The following is a 15,638-nucleotide window of genomic DNA, read 5'->3' on the forward strand; positions in this document are numbered from 1 at the left end:
ACCACTCAATGACCACACAATGACCACCCAACGACCAAAGACCACTCATTGACCACTCAATGTTCAACGTCCACTCAATGACTGACGCCCACCCAACGTCCACCCAACTGACCACCCGCCCAACTGACCGCCCGCTGACCCCTGTGTGACCTCTGTGTGACCCCTGGTGACCCCTGGTGACCGCTGCCCACCTCCTTCTCCTTCTCCTCGGCCTCGCGGGTCTTGTAGCGCTTCTGCACCTCCTTGATGATGCGGAACGCGTTCTGCAGGTTGGACGCCGGCACCGTCGACTCGCCCGGCGGCTTCAGGTTGGAGGCGCGGTACGTTCTGCGGGGTTTGGGGCGATTTAAGGGTTTTTTGGGTCCGTTTTAGGGTTTTTAGATTTTTTCTGATTTTTTTGGAATTTTTTAAAATTTTTTCGGGTCGATTTTGAGGTTTTTTGGGGTCAATTTTGTAGCCAATTTTGGATTTTTTAAAAATTGGTTTGGGTCTATTTTGAGATCTTTGAGATCGATTTTGGTTTTTATTTTTACTTGATTTTGAATTTTTGAGGCAGACTTGGGGTTTTTTTGGGTGTTTTTGTGGTCAATTTTGAGTTTTTTTGGCATTTCTGGGGTCGATTTTGTAGCCAATTTTGGAATTTTTTTTAGGCTTTTTTCAAAATTGTTTTTGGTCTATTTTGAGTTCTTTGAGGTCGATTTTGCTAATTTTTTGGGTTTTTTTTTTCATTTTTACTCGATTTTGAATTTTTGAGATAAACTTGGGGTTTTTTGGGCGTTTTTGCGGTCAATTTTGAGGTTTTTTTGGCATTTCTGGGGTCGTTTTCCCCCCCACCCCCGCCATTTCCCCCCAGTTTTTCCCGTTTTCTCCCTGTTTTTCCCATTTCCCCCCGTTTTTCCCATTTTCCCCCTGTTTTCCCCCCATTTTTCCCATTTCCTCCTGTTTTTCCTGTTTCCCCTTATTTTTCCCGTTTTCCTCCCGTTTTCTCCCCATTTCCCGCCTGTTTTTCCCATTTTCCCCCCATTTTCCCCTTATTTTTCCCGTTTTCCCCTTATTTTTCCCGTTTTCCCCTTATTTTTCCCATTTTCCCCGTTTCCTCCCCATTTTTCCTGTTTTCCCCCATTTTCTGCCTGTTTCTCCCGTTCTCCCATTTTTCCAGTTTTCCCCCCATTTTTCAAATTTTTCCCGTTTTCCCCCCATTTTTCCCATTTTCCAGGTGTTTCCCCCCGTTTTTCCCATTTCCCCCCGTTTCCCCCCATTTTTCTGGTTTCCCCCCTGTTTTTCCCTTTTCCTAAGTTATTCCCATTTTCCTTCTGTTTTTCCTGTTTTCCACCTGTTTTTCCCCCTTTTTTCCCGTTCCCCCACCATTTTTCCAGTTTTCCCCCCATTTTTCCCATTTTCCACCTGTTTTCCCCCGTTTTTCCCATTTCCCCTGGTTTTCCTGGTTTCCCCGTTTTTCCCTTTTCCTCTGTTATTCCCATTTTCATTCAGTTTTTCCTGTTTTCCGCCCGTTTTCCCCTCTTTTTTCCCGTTTTCCTTTTTTCCCCCTTTTACCCCAGTTTTTCCCATTTCCCCATTTCCCCAATTTCCCCCCTTTTTTCCCGTTCTCCCCTGTTTTCTCCCCGTTTTTCCTGTTTCCCGTTTTTCCCATTTTTCCCCCATTTTCCCCATTTTTGCCCCCTTTTTCCCTCCTTTTTCCCCATTTTCCCCCCGTTTCCCCCTCGTTTTCCCCCCCTTTTTCCCATTTCCACTCAGTTTTTCCCGTTTCCCCGTTTTTCCCGTTTCCCCCCATTTCCCACCCATTTTCCCCGAGTTTTCCCCGTTTTCCCCATTTTCCCCCCGTTTTTCCCATTTTTCCCCCGTTTTCTGCCTGCTTTCCCCCCATTTTTCTTGTTTTCCCCGTTTTTCCTGTTTTCTCCTCGTTTTCCCCCCGTTTTTCCTGTTTTCCCCCTGTTTCCCACCTGCGTTTTTCCCATTTTCCCCTTTTCCCCGTTTTCTGCCCATTTTTCCTGTTTCCCCTTATTTTTCCCATTTTCCCCATTTCCCCCCCATTTCCCCATTTCCCCCCTTTTTTCCTGTTTCCCCCTGTTTTCCCCCCGTTTTTCCTGTTTCCCCGTTTCCCCCGTTTTTCCCCTTTTTCCCCATTTCCCCCCCATTTCCCCCCCATTTCCCCCCCGTTCCCCCCATTTCCCCCCGCGCTCATTTTGGGGCGAATTCCGGGGGTTTTGGCGCACATCTCCTTGACGAAGGTGGCCTCGGGGTTGGGGAAGATGTTGCCCTCGTTGCGGCCGAGGGCGCTGCCGGGGCAGAAGAAGTTGATGCGCAGGTACGTGTAGTCGCCCTCCACCGACATGCTGATGTTCTGGGGCGAAAAACGCAGATTTTGGGAAAAACGGCGGTTTTGGGGGAAAAAACGGCAGTTTGGGGAAAAAAACGGGGGTTTTGGGAAAACAGGGTTTGGGAAAAATGGGGTTTGGGGAGAAAACCAGCGGTTTTGGGAATAATGGGGTTTGGGGGGGAAAATAGGGAATTAGGGATTTTTGGGGGAAAAATGGGGATTTAGAGAAAAATGGGATTTGGGGGAAAAACAGCGGTTTTAGGGAAAATGGGGTTTGGAGGGGAAAATGGGGATTTGGGGAATAATGGGGTTTGGAGGGGAAAATGGGGTTTGGGGGGAAAAATGGGGATTTAGAGAAAAATGGGATTTGGGGGGGAAATGTGAATTGGGGGGAAAAATGGGGATTTAGGGAAAAATGGGATTTGGGGGGAAAAAACGGCGGTTTTGGGAAAAATGGGGTTTGGGGGGAAAAAGGGCAGTTTTGGGAAAAATGGGGTTTGGGGGGAAAATGGGGATTTAGCGAATAATGGGAATTTGGGGGGGAAGCGGGGATTTGGGGGGGAAAAACGGCAATTTTGGGGAAAACGGGGTTTGGGGGGGAAAATGGGGATTTAGGGAAAAATGGGAATTTATGGGGGTAGCGGGGATTTGGGGGGAAAAATGGCGGTTTTGGGAAAAATGGGGTTTGGGGAGAAAAACAGAAGTTTTGGGAAAAATGGGGTTTGGGGGGAAAAACGGGGTTTGGGGAGAAAAACGGCGGTTTTGGGAAAAATGGGGTTTGGGGGGGAAAATGGGGATTTAGGGAAAAATGGGGATTTAGGGAAAAATACAGATTTGGGGATTTTGGGGGGAAAAAACAGGGATTTGGGGGAAAAGGAAGATTTTGGCATTTCTGGCATTGATTTCGGGGTTTTTGACCTTTTTCACCATTTCTGAGGTAAATTTCGGGTTTTTTTAAGCATTTTTAACATTTCTGATGTAACTTCAGGGTTTTTTATCTCTTTTGCCATTTCTGAGGTCAATTTTGGGGTTTTTTGACCGTTTTTGGTATTTCTGGGGTTGATTTCGAATTTTTTGCCCCTTTTTACCATTTCTGAGGTAAATTTTGGGGTTCTTTGAGCGCTTTTAGCATTTTTGGTGTCAATTTTTCGGGTTTTTTACCTCTTTTGCCATTTCTGAGGTAAATTTCGGGTTTTTTGAGCATTTTTAACATTTCTGATGTAACTTCAGGGTTTTTTATCTCTTTTGCCATTTCTGAGGTAAATTTTGGAGTTCTTTGAGCAGTTTTGGTATTTCTGGGGTTGATTTCGAGTTTTTTGCCCCTTTTTACCATTTCTGAGGTAAATTTTGGGGTTTTTTGACCACTTTTACCATTTTCGGCGTCAATTTTTCAGGTTTTCGGGCTCTTTTGCCATTTCTGAGGTAAATTTTGGGGTTTTTTGAGCGGTTTTGGTATTTCTGGGGTTGATTTCAAGTTTTTTGCCCCTTTTTACCATTTCTGAGGTAAATTTTGGGGTTCTTTGAGCGCTTTTACCATTCTGGTGTCAATTTTTGGGTTTTTTGAGCAGTTTTGCCATTTCTGAGGTAAATTTTGGGGTTCTTTGAGCTCTTTTGGAATTCTGGCATCAAATTTTGGGTTTTTTTAATCTATTTTGCATTTCTGAGATAAATTTTGGGGTTCTTTGAGTTCTTTTGCCATTTCTGAGGTAAATTTTGGGCTTTTTTATGCGTTTTTGGTATTTCTAGGGTCGATTTCAGATATTTTGACCTTTTTTGCCATTTCTGAGATAAATTTTGGGGTTTTTTTGAATGTTTTTGACAATTCTGGTGTCAACTTTGGAGTTTTTTATTTCTTTTGCTATTTCTGAGGTAATTTTTGGGGTTTTTTGAGTTCTTTTACCATTTTTGGTGTCAATTTTTCAGGTTTTTTTCGGGTTTTTTACCTCTTTTGCCATTTCTGAGGTAAATTTTGGGTTTTTTGAACGTTTTCGGCATATTCTGCGTCAATTTTTTGTGTTTTCGAGCACTTTTGCCCTTTCTGAGCCCAATTCTGTTTTTTTCCCATCATTTCCGGCCTGTCTCCCTCTCTCTCCCCGCCGCCCGTCCCGGCCCGTTTTTGGGGCGAATTCGGGGGGTTTTGGGCACCTTGATGGTGGCGATGTGGAAGGGCGTGGCGATGCCGAAGACGGGCATGATGACGCTCTCGTACTTCTTGTCGATGTAGATCTTCATCTCGCGCACGTGCGGCTCCTTCGGCAGCAGCGCCGCGCTCTTGTACGACACGTTCGACTTACGCGCCCTGAAATGGGGCGAAAACGTGAGGTTTTGGGAAAAACGGGGTTTTTGGGGTAAAAATGGGGGAGTTTAGGAAAAAATTCTGTTAATTTTGGGTTATTTTTGGCCGTTTTGGGTTAATTTTGGCCATTTTGGGTTAACTTTGGCCATTTTGGGTTAACTTTGGCCATTTTTGGGGCGAATCCTGTTACTTTTGGTTTAATTCCGCCTGTTTTGACTCGAGGGACATTTTTGGGGTGAAATCCGTTATTTTCGGGTTAATTTTGGCCATTTTGGGTTAACTTTGGCCATTTTGGGTCAATTTTTGGGCCGAATCCCCGTCCTTTCGGCTCAGTTCCACCTGTTTTGGGTTAATTTTGGCCGTTTTGGGTTAATTTTGCCCATTTTTGGGCCAAATCCTCGTCCTTTTGGCTCAGTTCCGCCCGTTTTGCCCCGAGGGCCGTTTTCGGGTGAAATCCAATACTTTTGGGTTAATTTTGGCCATTCTGGAGCAAATCCCCTTCCTTCTGGGTTAATTTTGGCCATTTTTGGGCCGAATCCCCTTCCTTTTGGGTTAATTTTGGCTGTTTTGGGTTAATTTTGGCCGTTTTGGGTTAATTTTGGCCGTTTTGAGTTAATTTTGGCCATTTTTGGGGCGAATCCCCTTCCTTTTGGGTTAATTTTGGCCATTTTGGGTTAATTTTGGCCATTTTGGGTTAACTTTGCCCATTTTTGGGGCGAATCCCCGTCCTTTTGGGTTAATTTTGGCTGTTTTGGGTTAATTTTGGCCGTTTTGGGTTAATTTTGGCAATTTTGGGTTAATTTTGGCCATTTTTGGGGCGAATCCTCTTCCTTTTGGGTTAATTTTGGCCGTTTTGAGTTAATTTTGCCCATTTTTGGGGCAAATCCCCTTCCTTTGGGCTCAGTTCCGCCCGCTTTGCCCCAGGGGCCGTTTTGGGGTGAATTCCGGTACTTTTGGGTTAAGTTTGGCTGTTTTGGGTTAATTCCGCCTGTTTTGGGTACATTTTGGCCATTTTGGGTTAATTTTGGCCGTTTTTGGGCCGAATCCCCTTCTTTTTGGTTAATTTTTGCCGTTTTAGGTTAATTTTGGCCATTTTGGGTTAATTTTGGCTGTTTAGGGCTTAATTTTGGCTGTTCTCGTTTAATTTTGGCCATTTTTGGGGCGAATCCCCTTCCTTTTGGGTTATTTCCGGCTGTTTTCGGTTAATTTTGGCCATTTTGGGTTAATTTTTGGGCCGAATCCCCTTCCTTTGGGTGAATTTAAGCCATTTTAGGTTAATTTTGTCGATTTTGGGGTAATTTTGGCCATTTTCGTTTAATTTTGGCTGTTTTTGGGCTGAATCCCCTTCTGTTTGGTTAATTTTGGCCGTTTTAGGTTAATTTTGGCCATTTTGAGTTAATTTTGGCCGTTTTGGGTTAATTTTGGCCATTTTGGGTTAATTTTGCCCATTTTTGGGCCGAATCCCGTTCGTTTTGGGGTAATTCCGCCCGTTCTGCCCCGGGCCCGTTTTGGGGTGAAATCCGGTACTTTTGGGTCTGCTGCTCGCCGCGCTGCTCCGTCAGGCGCCGCCGCGCGTCCTCGTTCAGCTGCGTGGCCAGTTCCTTCTGGTGCGCCCGGCGCTTCTCCTCGGCCGTCAGCTCGTTCTGCGGACAGGTCAGAGGTCACGGGGTCACCCGGGGTCACACAGGGGTCAGTGGGGTCACCCAGGGGTCAGTGGGGTCACCCAGGGGTCAGGGATGGTCACTCGGGGGTCAGGGAGTGACCAGTTCCTTCTGGTGCGCCCGGCGCTTCTCCTCGGCCGTCAGCTCGTTCTGCGGACAGGGCAAAGGTCACGGGGTCACCCGGGGTCACCATGGGGTCACCCAGCGGTCAGTGGGGTCACCCGGGGGTCAGGGCTGGTCACTCGGGGGTCAGGGAGTGACCAGTCCCTTCTGGTGCGCCCGGCGCTTCTCCTCGGCCGTCAGCTCGTTCTGCGGACAGGTCAGAGGTCACCCAGTGGTCACTCAGTGGTCACTCAGCGGTCAGTGGTCACTCACGGCCATTTTGGGTCGTTTTTGGGAAATTCAGGGCATTTTTAAGGGATTTTTGGGACTTTTTTTGGTCATTTTTGGGGTCGTGGTCATTCAGTGGTCACTCAGTGGTCACTCAGAATCACTCAGTGGTCACTCAGTAGTCACTCTGGTCATTGGTCACTCACTGGTCACTCTGGTCTCTCAGTGGTCACTCATGGCCAGTTTGGGTAAATTTTGATCCATTTTTAGGGAATTTTTGGGACTTTTTTTGGTCATTTTTGGGGCCGTGGTCACTCACTGGTCACTCAGTGGTCAGTACTGGTCAGTGGTCACTAAGGTCTCTCAGTGGTCACTCAGAGGTCAGTGGTCACTCAGAGGTCAGACGTCACTCAGTGGTCACTCAGTGGTCACTAAGTGGTCACTGGTCAATCACTGGTCACTCAGGTCACTCAGTGGTCAGTACCGGTCAGTGGTCACTCACTGGTCACTCACGGCCATTTTGGGTCATTTTTGGGAAATTTGGGGCATTTTTAGGGGATTTTTGGGACTTTTTTTGGTCATTTTTGGGGTTGTGGTCACTCACTGGTCACTCAGTGGTCACTCAGTGGTCACTCAGGATCAATCAGCAGTCACTCAGTGGTCAGTGGTCAATGGTCACTCAGTGGTCACTCAGAGATCACTCAGTAGTCACTGGTCACTCACTGGTCACTCAGAGGTCAGAGGTCACTCAGTGGTCAGTGGTCACTCAGTGGTCACTGGTCACTCAGGTCTCTCAATGGTCAGTGGTCACTCAGTGGTCACTCAGGATCAATCAGTGGTCACTCAGTTGTCACTCAGGGGTCAGTGGTCACTCACTGGTCACTCACGGCCATTTTGGGTCAATTTTGGGCCATTTTTAGGGGATTTTTGGGACTTTTTTAGGATTTTTGTGTCATTTTTTGGGTTCTGGTCACTCAATGGTCAGTGGTCAGTCAGTGGTCACTCAGTGGTCACTCAGTGGTCACTCCGGGGTCACTCAGGGGTCACTCAGTGGTCACTCAGTGGTCACTCAGTGGTGACTCACAACCCTTTTGGGTAAATTCTGGGCCATTTTTAGGGGATTTTTGGGACCTTTTTGTGTTTTTTGGGTCGTTTTTGTGGTTCTGGTCACTCCGGGGTCAGTGGTCACTCAGTGGTCACTCAGTGGTCACTCACGGCCATTTTGGGTCAATTTTGGGGCATTTTTAGAGGGATTTTTGGGACTTTTTTGGGATTTTTGTGTCGTTTTTGGGGTTCTGGTCACTCAGCGGTCAGAGGTCACTCAGTGGTCACTCAGTGGTCACTCAGTGGTCACTCACGGCCATTTTGGGTCAATTTTGGGGCATTTTTAGAGGGATTTTTGGAACTTTTTTGGGTTTTTTGTGTCATTTTTGGGGTTGTGGTCACTCAGAGTCAATCAGGGGTCAGTGATCACTCAGTGGTCACTCAGTGGTCACTCAGTGGTCACTCAGTGTCACTCACGGCCATATTGGGTCAATTTTGGGCCATTTTTAGGGGATTTTTGGGACTTTTTTGGGATTTTTGTGTCGTTTTTGGGGTTCTGGTCACTCAGGTGTCCGTAGTCACTCAGTGGTCACTCAGTGGTCAGTGGTCACTCAGTGGTCACTCAGTGGTCACCCGAGGCCGTTTTGGGTCATTTTTGGGAAATTTGGGGCATTTTTAGGGGATTTTTGGGACTTTTTTTGGTCATTTTTGGGGTCGTGGTCACTCAGTGGTCACTCAGTGGTCACTCAGTGATCACTCAGAGGTCAGAGGTCACTCAGTGGTCAGTGGTCACTCACTGGTCACTGGTCACTGAGGTCTCTCAATGGTCAGTGGTCACTCAGTGGTCACTCAGCGGTCAGTGGTCACTCAGTGGTCACTCACTGGTCACTCAGGATCACTCAGTGGTCACTCAGTGGTCACTCACTGGTCACTCACGGCCATTTTGGGTCATTTTGGGGAAATTTGGGCCATTTTTAGGGGATTTTTGGGTCATTTTTGGGGTTCTGGTCACTCAGTGGTCAGTGTGGTCACTCAGTGGTCACTCAGTGGTCACTCGTGGTCACTCACCCGGGTCCGCTCGGTCAGCAGGGCCGCGCGGGAGCTCCGGCCCAGCAGATCTTCGGCCTCGTCCTTGTCCGGCTCCTCCTCATCCTCGTCCTCGTTCTGGGCGCGGAAACGGCCGGATCGGGAAAAAAACAAAAAAATGAATTTCCCAAAAATCCTCAAATAACAAAATCCCAAATCCCAAAAACCCAAAAAACCCAAATCCCAAAATTCTCAAAAACCCCAAAATCCCCAAAACCCCCAAAACCGAATTCACAAAAAACACAAATAACAAAAATCCCCAAAACACCAAAAATCTCAAAAACCCCAAATAACAAAATCCCAAATCCCAAAAAACCCAAAATCCCCAAAAATGCTGAAAACGAAATTGCCAAAAACACAAATCCCAAAATCCCAAATCCCAAAAAAACCAAATTCCCAAAAAATCCCCAAAACGGAGTTGCTGAAAACCCAAAATAACAAATCCCAAAAACCTCAAAATCCCCGAAAATTCCCCAAAATGGAATTGCAAAAATCCCCAAATAACAAATCCCAAAATCCCCAGAAATGCTGAAAATGAAATTGCCAAAAAATCCCGAATCCCAAAAAATCCAAATTCCCAAATCCCAAAAAACCCAAAACCCCCAAAAATCCCCAAAACGGAATTGCTGAAAACCCCAAATAACAAATCCCAAAAACCCCAAAAACCCCAAAAATCCCCAAAACTCCCAAAAACCCCTAAAAGCCCAAAGTGCCCAAAAAGCCCAAAAATCACCAAAACAGAATTGCCAAAAAACTCAAATAAAAAGTCCCAAAAAAACCAAAAATCCCTAAAACTCCCAAAAACCCCAAAGTGCCCAAAAAGCCCCAAAATCCCCAAAACAGAATTGCCAAAAAACTCAAATAAAAAATCCCAAAAACTTCAAAAACCCCAAAAACCCCTAAAATCCCCAAAACTCCCAAAAACCCCCAAAAACCCCAAAGTGCCCAAAAAGCCCCAAACTGCCCCAAATTCGCCCACCTTGAGGAAAATCCCGACGTTTTTCACTTTCTTCTTGACGGCCGTCAGCAGCACCGCGGGGCCGTCCTGCGGAGACGCCTGATTGGCTGGGGCAGGGGCGCGGCCGCAGCCCATTGGCTGGGGCAGGGGCGGGGCTAAATGCTATTGGCTGGGACCAGGAGGGGGTAGAACCTGATTGGCTGGGGCGGGGGCGGGGCCGCAGCCCATTGGCTGGGACCGGGACGGGGTAAAACCTGATTGGCTGGGACGGCGAGGGGGTAAAACCTGATTGGCTGGGACAAGGACGAGGCCGCAGCCCATTGGCTGGGACCGGGACGGGGTAAAACCTGATTGGCTGGGGCGGGGGCGCGGCCGCAGCCCATTGGCTGGGACCGGGACGGGGGCTAAATGCTATTGGCTGGGATGGGGAGCGGGTAGAACCTGATTGGCTCAGATGGGGATGGGGTAAAACCTGATTGGCTGGGACGGGGATGGGGTAAAACCTGATTGGCTGGGGCAGGGGCGCGGCCGCAGCCCATTGGCTGGGACCGGGACGCGGCTAAATGCTATTGGCTGGGATGGGGATGGGGTAAAACCTGATTGGCTGGGACGGGGATAGGGTAAAACCTGATTGGCTGGGATGGGGAGGGGGTGAAACCCGATTGGCTGGGACTGGGAGGGGGTAAAACCGGATTGGCTGGGACGGGGATGGAGTAAAACCGCATTGGCTGGGATGGGAATGGGGCCATAGCCCATTGGCTGGGACCGGGACGGGGTAAAACCTGATTGGCTGGGACGGGGAGGGGGTAAAACCTGATTGGCTGGGACGGGGATGGGGGAAAAGCGGATTGGAGGGGACAGGGATGGGGTAAAACCTGATTGGCTGGGGCAGGGGCGGGGCCGCAGCCCATTGGCTGGGACCGGGAGGAGGCTAAATGCTATTGGCTGGGACGGGGATGGGGTAAAACCTGATTGGCTGGGACCGGGGCGGGGCTGCAGCCCATTGGCTGGGACTGGGAGGGGGCCGCAGCCCATTGGCTGGGACCGGGAGGGGGCTAAAAGCTATTGGCTGGGACGGGGAGGGGGTAAAACCTGATTGGCTGGGACCTGGAGGGGGTAAAACCTGATTGGCTGGGACGGGGAGGGGGTAAAACCTGATTGGCTGGGACAGGGAGGGGGTGGAACCTGATTGGCTGGGACGGGGAGGGGGTAAAACCTGATTGGTTGGGACAGGGATGGGGTAAAACCGGATTGGCTGGGATGGGGATGGAGCTAAATGCTATTGGCTGGGATGGGGATGGGATAAAACCGGATTGGCTGGGACAAGGACGAGGCCACAGCCCATTGGCTGGGACAGGGATGGGGTAAAACCTGATTGGTTGGGATGGGGATGGGGCCACAGCCCATTGGCTGGAATGGGGATGGCGTAAAACCTGATTGGCTGAGAGAAAGGGGCGGGGACACGCCATTGGCTGAGGGAATTGGGCATGGGGACACCTGATTGGCTGGGAGAAAGGGGCGGGGACAAACCGCTGGGCGGGAAAGGGGCTGAAACAAAGTGATTGGCCGAGGGGACGGGATGGGAAAACGTGATTGGCTGAGGGGAACGGACCAGGAAATGTGATTGGATGAGGGTGGGGGGTGGTGGAATGCGATTGGCCGAGGGTGGGGGATGGAGGAAGGGGATTGGCTAAGGGTTGGGGATGGAAGAACGCGATTGGCCGAGGGTCGGGGGATGGAGGAACAGGATTGGCCGAGGGGACGGGATGGAAAAACATGATTGGACGAGGGGAACGGATTGGGAAACGCGATTGGCCGAGGGTCGGGGATGGAAGAACGCGATTGGCCGAGGGTCAGGGATGGAGGAACGCGATTGGCCGAGGGTCAGGGGATGGAGGAAGCTGATTGGCCGGCCCGCAGGCCCCGCCCACCTCGTCCACCAGCACGGTGTCGCCCAGGAAGAGCGCGTAGGTGCGATCCTCGGGACGGGCCGCGCCGCGGTTCGGCAGCTCCGACAGCCCCACGTTCACGCTGAACACCATGCCTGGTTCGGGGGGAAAACACGGGGATTTGGGAAAAAACAGGATTAGAAATCGAAAAAATGAGAAAAAAACGAGTTAAAATGGGAAAAAACGGGGAAAAAAGAGGGGGAAAATGTGAAAAAACAGGAAAAAAAGGGGTTAAAATGAGTTTAGAATACTCCACGTTCACGCTGAACACCATGCCTGGGTTTGGGGCGAAAACGCGGGAAATCGGGAAAAACGGGTTAGAGATTGAAAAAACGGGGTTAAAATGCAAAAAATGAGAAAAAACGGGGGGAAAATGGGGAAAAATGGGGAAAAAAGAGGGGGAAATGGAATTTAAATGGGGAAAAATGGATTTAAAAGGTTCACGCTGAACACCATGCCTGGGGTTTGGGGGGAAAATGCCAGAATTTGGGAAAAACGGGTTAGAAATTGAAAAAACGGGAAAAAACGGAATTAAAATGCGAAAAAACTGGAAAAAACGGGGAAAAAACAGGGGGAAAATGGGTTTTAAATGCCCCACAGTCACGGTGAGCACCATGCCTGGTTTGGGGAGAAAACATGGGAATTTGGGAAAAATGGGTTAGAAATCAAAAAAATGAGAAAAAACGGGGTTAGAACGTGAAATAATGGGGTTAAAATGGGATAAAAATGGGGAAAAAAGGGGTTAAAATGGGGTTAAAATGGGTTTTAAATGGGGAAAAATGGATTTAAAAGGTTCACGCTGAACACCATGCCTGGTTTGGGGAGAAAACGCGGGAATTTGGTAGAAAAATGGGTTAGAAATTGAAAAAAATGGGAAAAAATGGGAAAAAATGGAAAAAAAAGGGGGAAAATGGGGAAAAATGGGTTTTAAAAGGCTCCACGTTCACGCTGAACACCATGCCTGGTTTGGGGAGAAAACACGGGAATTCGGGAAAAAACTGAAAAAATGGGGTTAAAATGCGAAAAAACGGGGTTAAAATGTGAAATAATGGGGTTAAAATGGGATAAAAATGGGGAAAAATGGGTTTAAAAGGCCCCACGTTCACGCTGAACACCATGCCTGGTTTTTGGGGCAAAAACGCGGGAATTTGGGAAAAACGGGGTTAGAATGGGAAAAAACAGGAAAAAACGGGGAAAACGGGATATATTTGGGGTAAGACCCGTGGATTTTGGGGTAAAATCCCCTGAATTTGGAAATTCAGGGTATAAATAAGAAACGTCAAGAATTTTTGGGGTAAAACCCAGGGTTTTGGGCTAAAACTTTGCAGTTTTGGACTAAAACCCCGCAAATTCGAAATTTCAAAGTAGAAATCAGAAACATCAGGGAATTTTGGGGTAAAACCGGGGGATTTTGGGGTAAAATCCTGTGAATTCAAAATTTCAAGGTAGAAATCAGAAAATTCAGGAATTTTTGGGGTAAAAACCCAGGGTTTTGGGGTAAAACCCCACGAATTCGAAATTTCAAGGTAGAAATCAGAAACATCAGGAATTTTTGGGGTAAATCACAGGGATTTTGGGGTAAAATCCTCTGAATTTGGAAATTTTCAGGGTACAAATAAAAAACATCAGGGATTTTTGGGGTAAAACCGTGGGTTTTGGGATAAAACCTGGGAGTTTTGGGGTAAAACCCCGCGAATTCGGAATTTTGGGGTACAAATCACAAATTTAAGGAATTTTTGGGGTAAAACCCGGGGGTTTTGGGGTAAAACCCTGTGAATTCGAAATTTTGGGGTACAAATCAGAAATTTAAGGAATTTTTGGGGTAAAACCCGGGGGATTTGGGGGTAAAACCTGGGGATTTTGGGGTAAAACCCTGTGAATTCAAAATTTCAGGGTACAAATCAGAAATTTAAGGAATTTTTGAGGTAAAACCTGGGGATTTTGGGGTAAAACCCCCTGAAATTCCAATTTTGGGGTAGAAATTAGAAACATCAGTAATTTTTGGGGTAAAACGGGGGGGATTTTGGGGTAAAATCCCGGGGGTTTGGGGTAAAAACCCACAAATTAAGAAATTCAGGGTACAAATCAGAAAGTCAGGAATTTTTGGGGTAAAACCCGGGGATTCTGGGGTAAAATCCCGTGAATTCAGAATTTTGGGGTAGAAATAAGAAATTTAAGGAAATTTTGGGGTAAAACCGGGGTATTTTGGGGCCGCTCACCCTTCTTGAGCCGCTGCTGGTTCTTGCTGTTGATGACCAGGGAGCCCTCGCGGAACTCGATGCCCATGGCGAACCTGAGTGACCACGGTGACCCCGTGACCCCGGGTGACCCCGGGTGACCCCGGTGACCCCGGTGACCCCGCGGTGACCCCTGACCCCGCTCACCCCAGGTTCTTGGTGATCTTGCCCAGCAGCTCCGGCCGCTGCTTCTTGACCACGTCCATGACGGCGGCGTAGACGTCGCACAGCCGGGCGCCTGCGGGTGGTGGTCAGTGGTCACTCAGGGGTCACTCGGGGTCAGAGGGGTCACTCAGTGGTCACTCGGCGGTCAGAGGGGTCATTTGGGGTCATTCAGGTCATTCAGGGTCACTCAGTGGTCACTTGGCGGTCACTCGGCGGTCAGAGGGGTCATTAGGGTCATTCAAGGGTCAGAGGGGTCACTCAGCGGTCACTTAGGGTCACTTAGGGGTAAGAGGGGTCACTCGGTGGTCAGAGGGGTCACTCAGTGGTCACTCGGCGGTCAGAGGGGTCATTTGGGGTCATTCAGGTCATTCAGGGTCACTCAGTGGTCACTTGGCGGTCACTCGGCGGTCAGAGGGGTCATTAGGGTCATTCAAGGGTCAGAGGGGTCACTCAGCGGTCACTTAGGGTCACTTAGGGGTAAGAGGGGTCACTCGGTGGTCAGAGGGGTCACTCAGCGGTCAGAGGGGTCATTCGGGGTCATTCAGGTCATTCAAGGGTCAGAGAGGTCACTCAGTGGTCACTCAGTGGTCAGAGGGGTCATTCGGGGTCATTCAAGGGTCAGAGTGGTCACTCAGTGGTCACTCGGGGTCATTCAGGGGTCAGAGTGGTCATTCAGGTCATTCAAAGGTCAGAAAGGTCACTCAGCGGTCACTCGGCGGTCACTCGGCGGTCAGAGGGGTCATTCAGGTCATTCAAGGGTCAGAAGGGTCACTCAGTGGTCACTCAGGGGTCAGAGTGATCATTCAGGTAGTTCAGGGTCATTCAAGGGTCAGAGGGGGCACTCAGTGGTCACTCGATAATCAGAGGGGTCACTCGGCGGTCAGAGGGGTCATTTGGGGTCAGAGGAGTCACTCAGCGGTCACTCGAGGGTCAGAGTGGTCATTTGGGGTCATTCAGGTCATTCAAGGGTCAGAGGGGTCACTCAGCGGTCACTCAGTGGTCAGAGGGGTCACTCAGCGGTCACTCAGCGGTCAGAGGGGTCATTTGGGATCATTCAGGTCATTCAAGTGTCAGAGGAGTCACTCAGTGGTCACTCAGCGGTCACTCAGTGGTCAGAGTGGTCATTTGGGGTCATTCAGGGGTGACTCAGGGGTCACTCGTGGCCATTTTCGGTCAATTTTGGGGCATTTTTAGGGGATTTTTGGGACTTTTTTGGGATTTTTGTGTCGTTTTTGGGGTTATGGTCACTGTGGTCACTCTGCGGTCACTGTGGTCAGTCAGTGGTCAGTCAGTGGTCACTCAGGGGTCACTCACGGCCATTTTGGGTCAACTTTGGGGCATTTTTAGGAGATTTTTGGGACTTTTTTGGGATTTTTGTGTCGTTTTTGGGGTTCTGGTCACTGTGGTCAGTCAGTGGTCAGTGTGGTCACTCAGTGGTCACTCGGGGGTCACTCAGGGTCACTCACGGCAATTTTGAGTCAACTTTGGGGCATTTTTAGGAGATTTTTGGGCCATTTTTAGAGGATTTTGGGGACTTTTTTTGGATTTTTGTGTCGTTTTTGGGGTTATGGTCA

General features: G+C 48.8%; 1 protein-coding gene across 3 annotated transcripts in view; it reads right to left on the reverse strand.

Moving 5' to 3' along the window:
• SUPT16H (SPT16 homolog, facilitates chromatin remodeling subunit) overlaps positions 1-15,638 on the reverse strand; it is a 60,578-nt gene that overhangs the window by 22,035 nt on the left and 22,905 nt on the right. For all 3 annotated transcript variants that reach the window (XM_072921347.1, XM_072921349.1, XM_072921348.1), the window contains 9 exons: positions 14,047-14,137; positions 13,882-13,955; positions 11,645-11,757; positions 9,735-9,800; positions 8,738-8,833; positions 6,162-6,277; positions 4,484-4,637; positions 2,235-2,362; positions 192-327 (listed from right to left, as the gene is read on the reverse strand). In XM_072921347.1, the coding sequence (XP_072777448.1) occupies positions 192-327; positions 2,235-2,362; positions 4,484-4,637; positions 6,162-6,277; positions 8,738-8,833; positions 9,735-9,800; positions 11,645-11,757; positions 13,882-13,955; positions 14,047-14,137 (974 nt within the window). The remainder of the gene's footprint in view (positions 1-191; positions 328-2,234; positions 2,363-4,483; positions 4,638-6,161; positions 6,278-8,737; positions 8,834-9,734; positions 9,801-11,644; positions 11,758-13,881; positions 13,956-14,046; positions 14,138-15,638) is intronic.

This window comes from Taeniopygia guttata, chromosome 36 (genome assembly GCF_048771995.1).
Source record: "Taeniopygia guttata chromosome 36, bTaeGut7.mat, whole genome shotgun sequence".
NCBI classification, from domain to species: Eukaryota; Metazoa; Chordata; class Aves; order Passeriformes; family Estrildidae; genus Taeniopygia; species Taeniopygia guttata.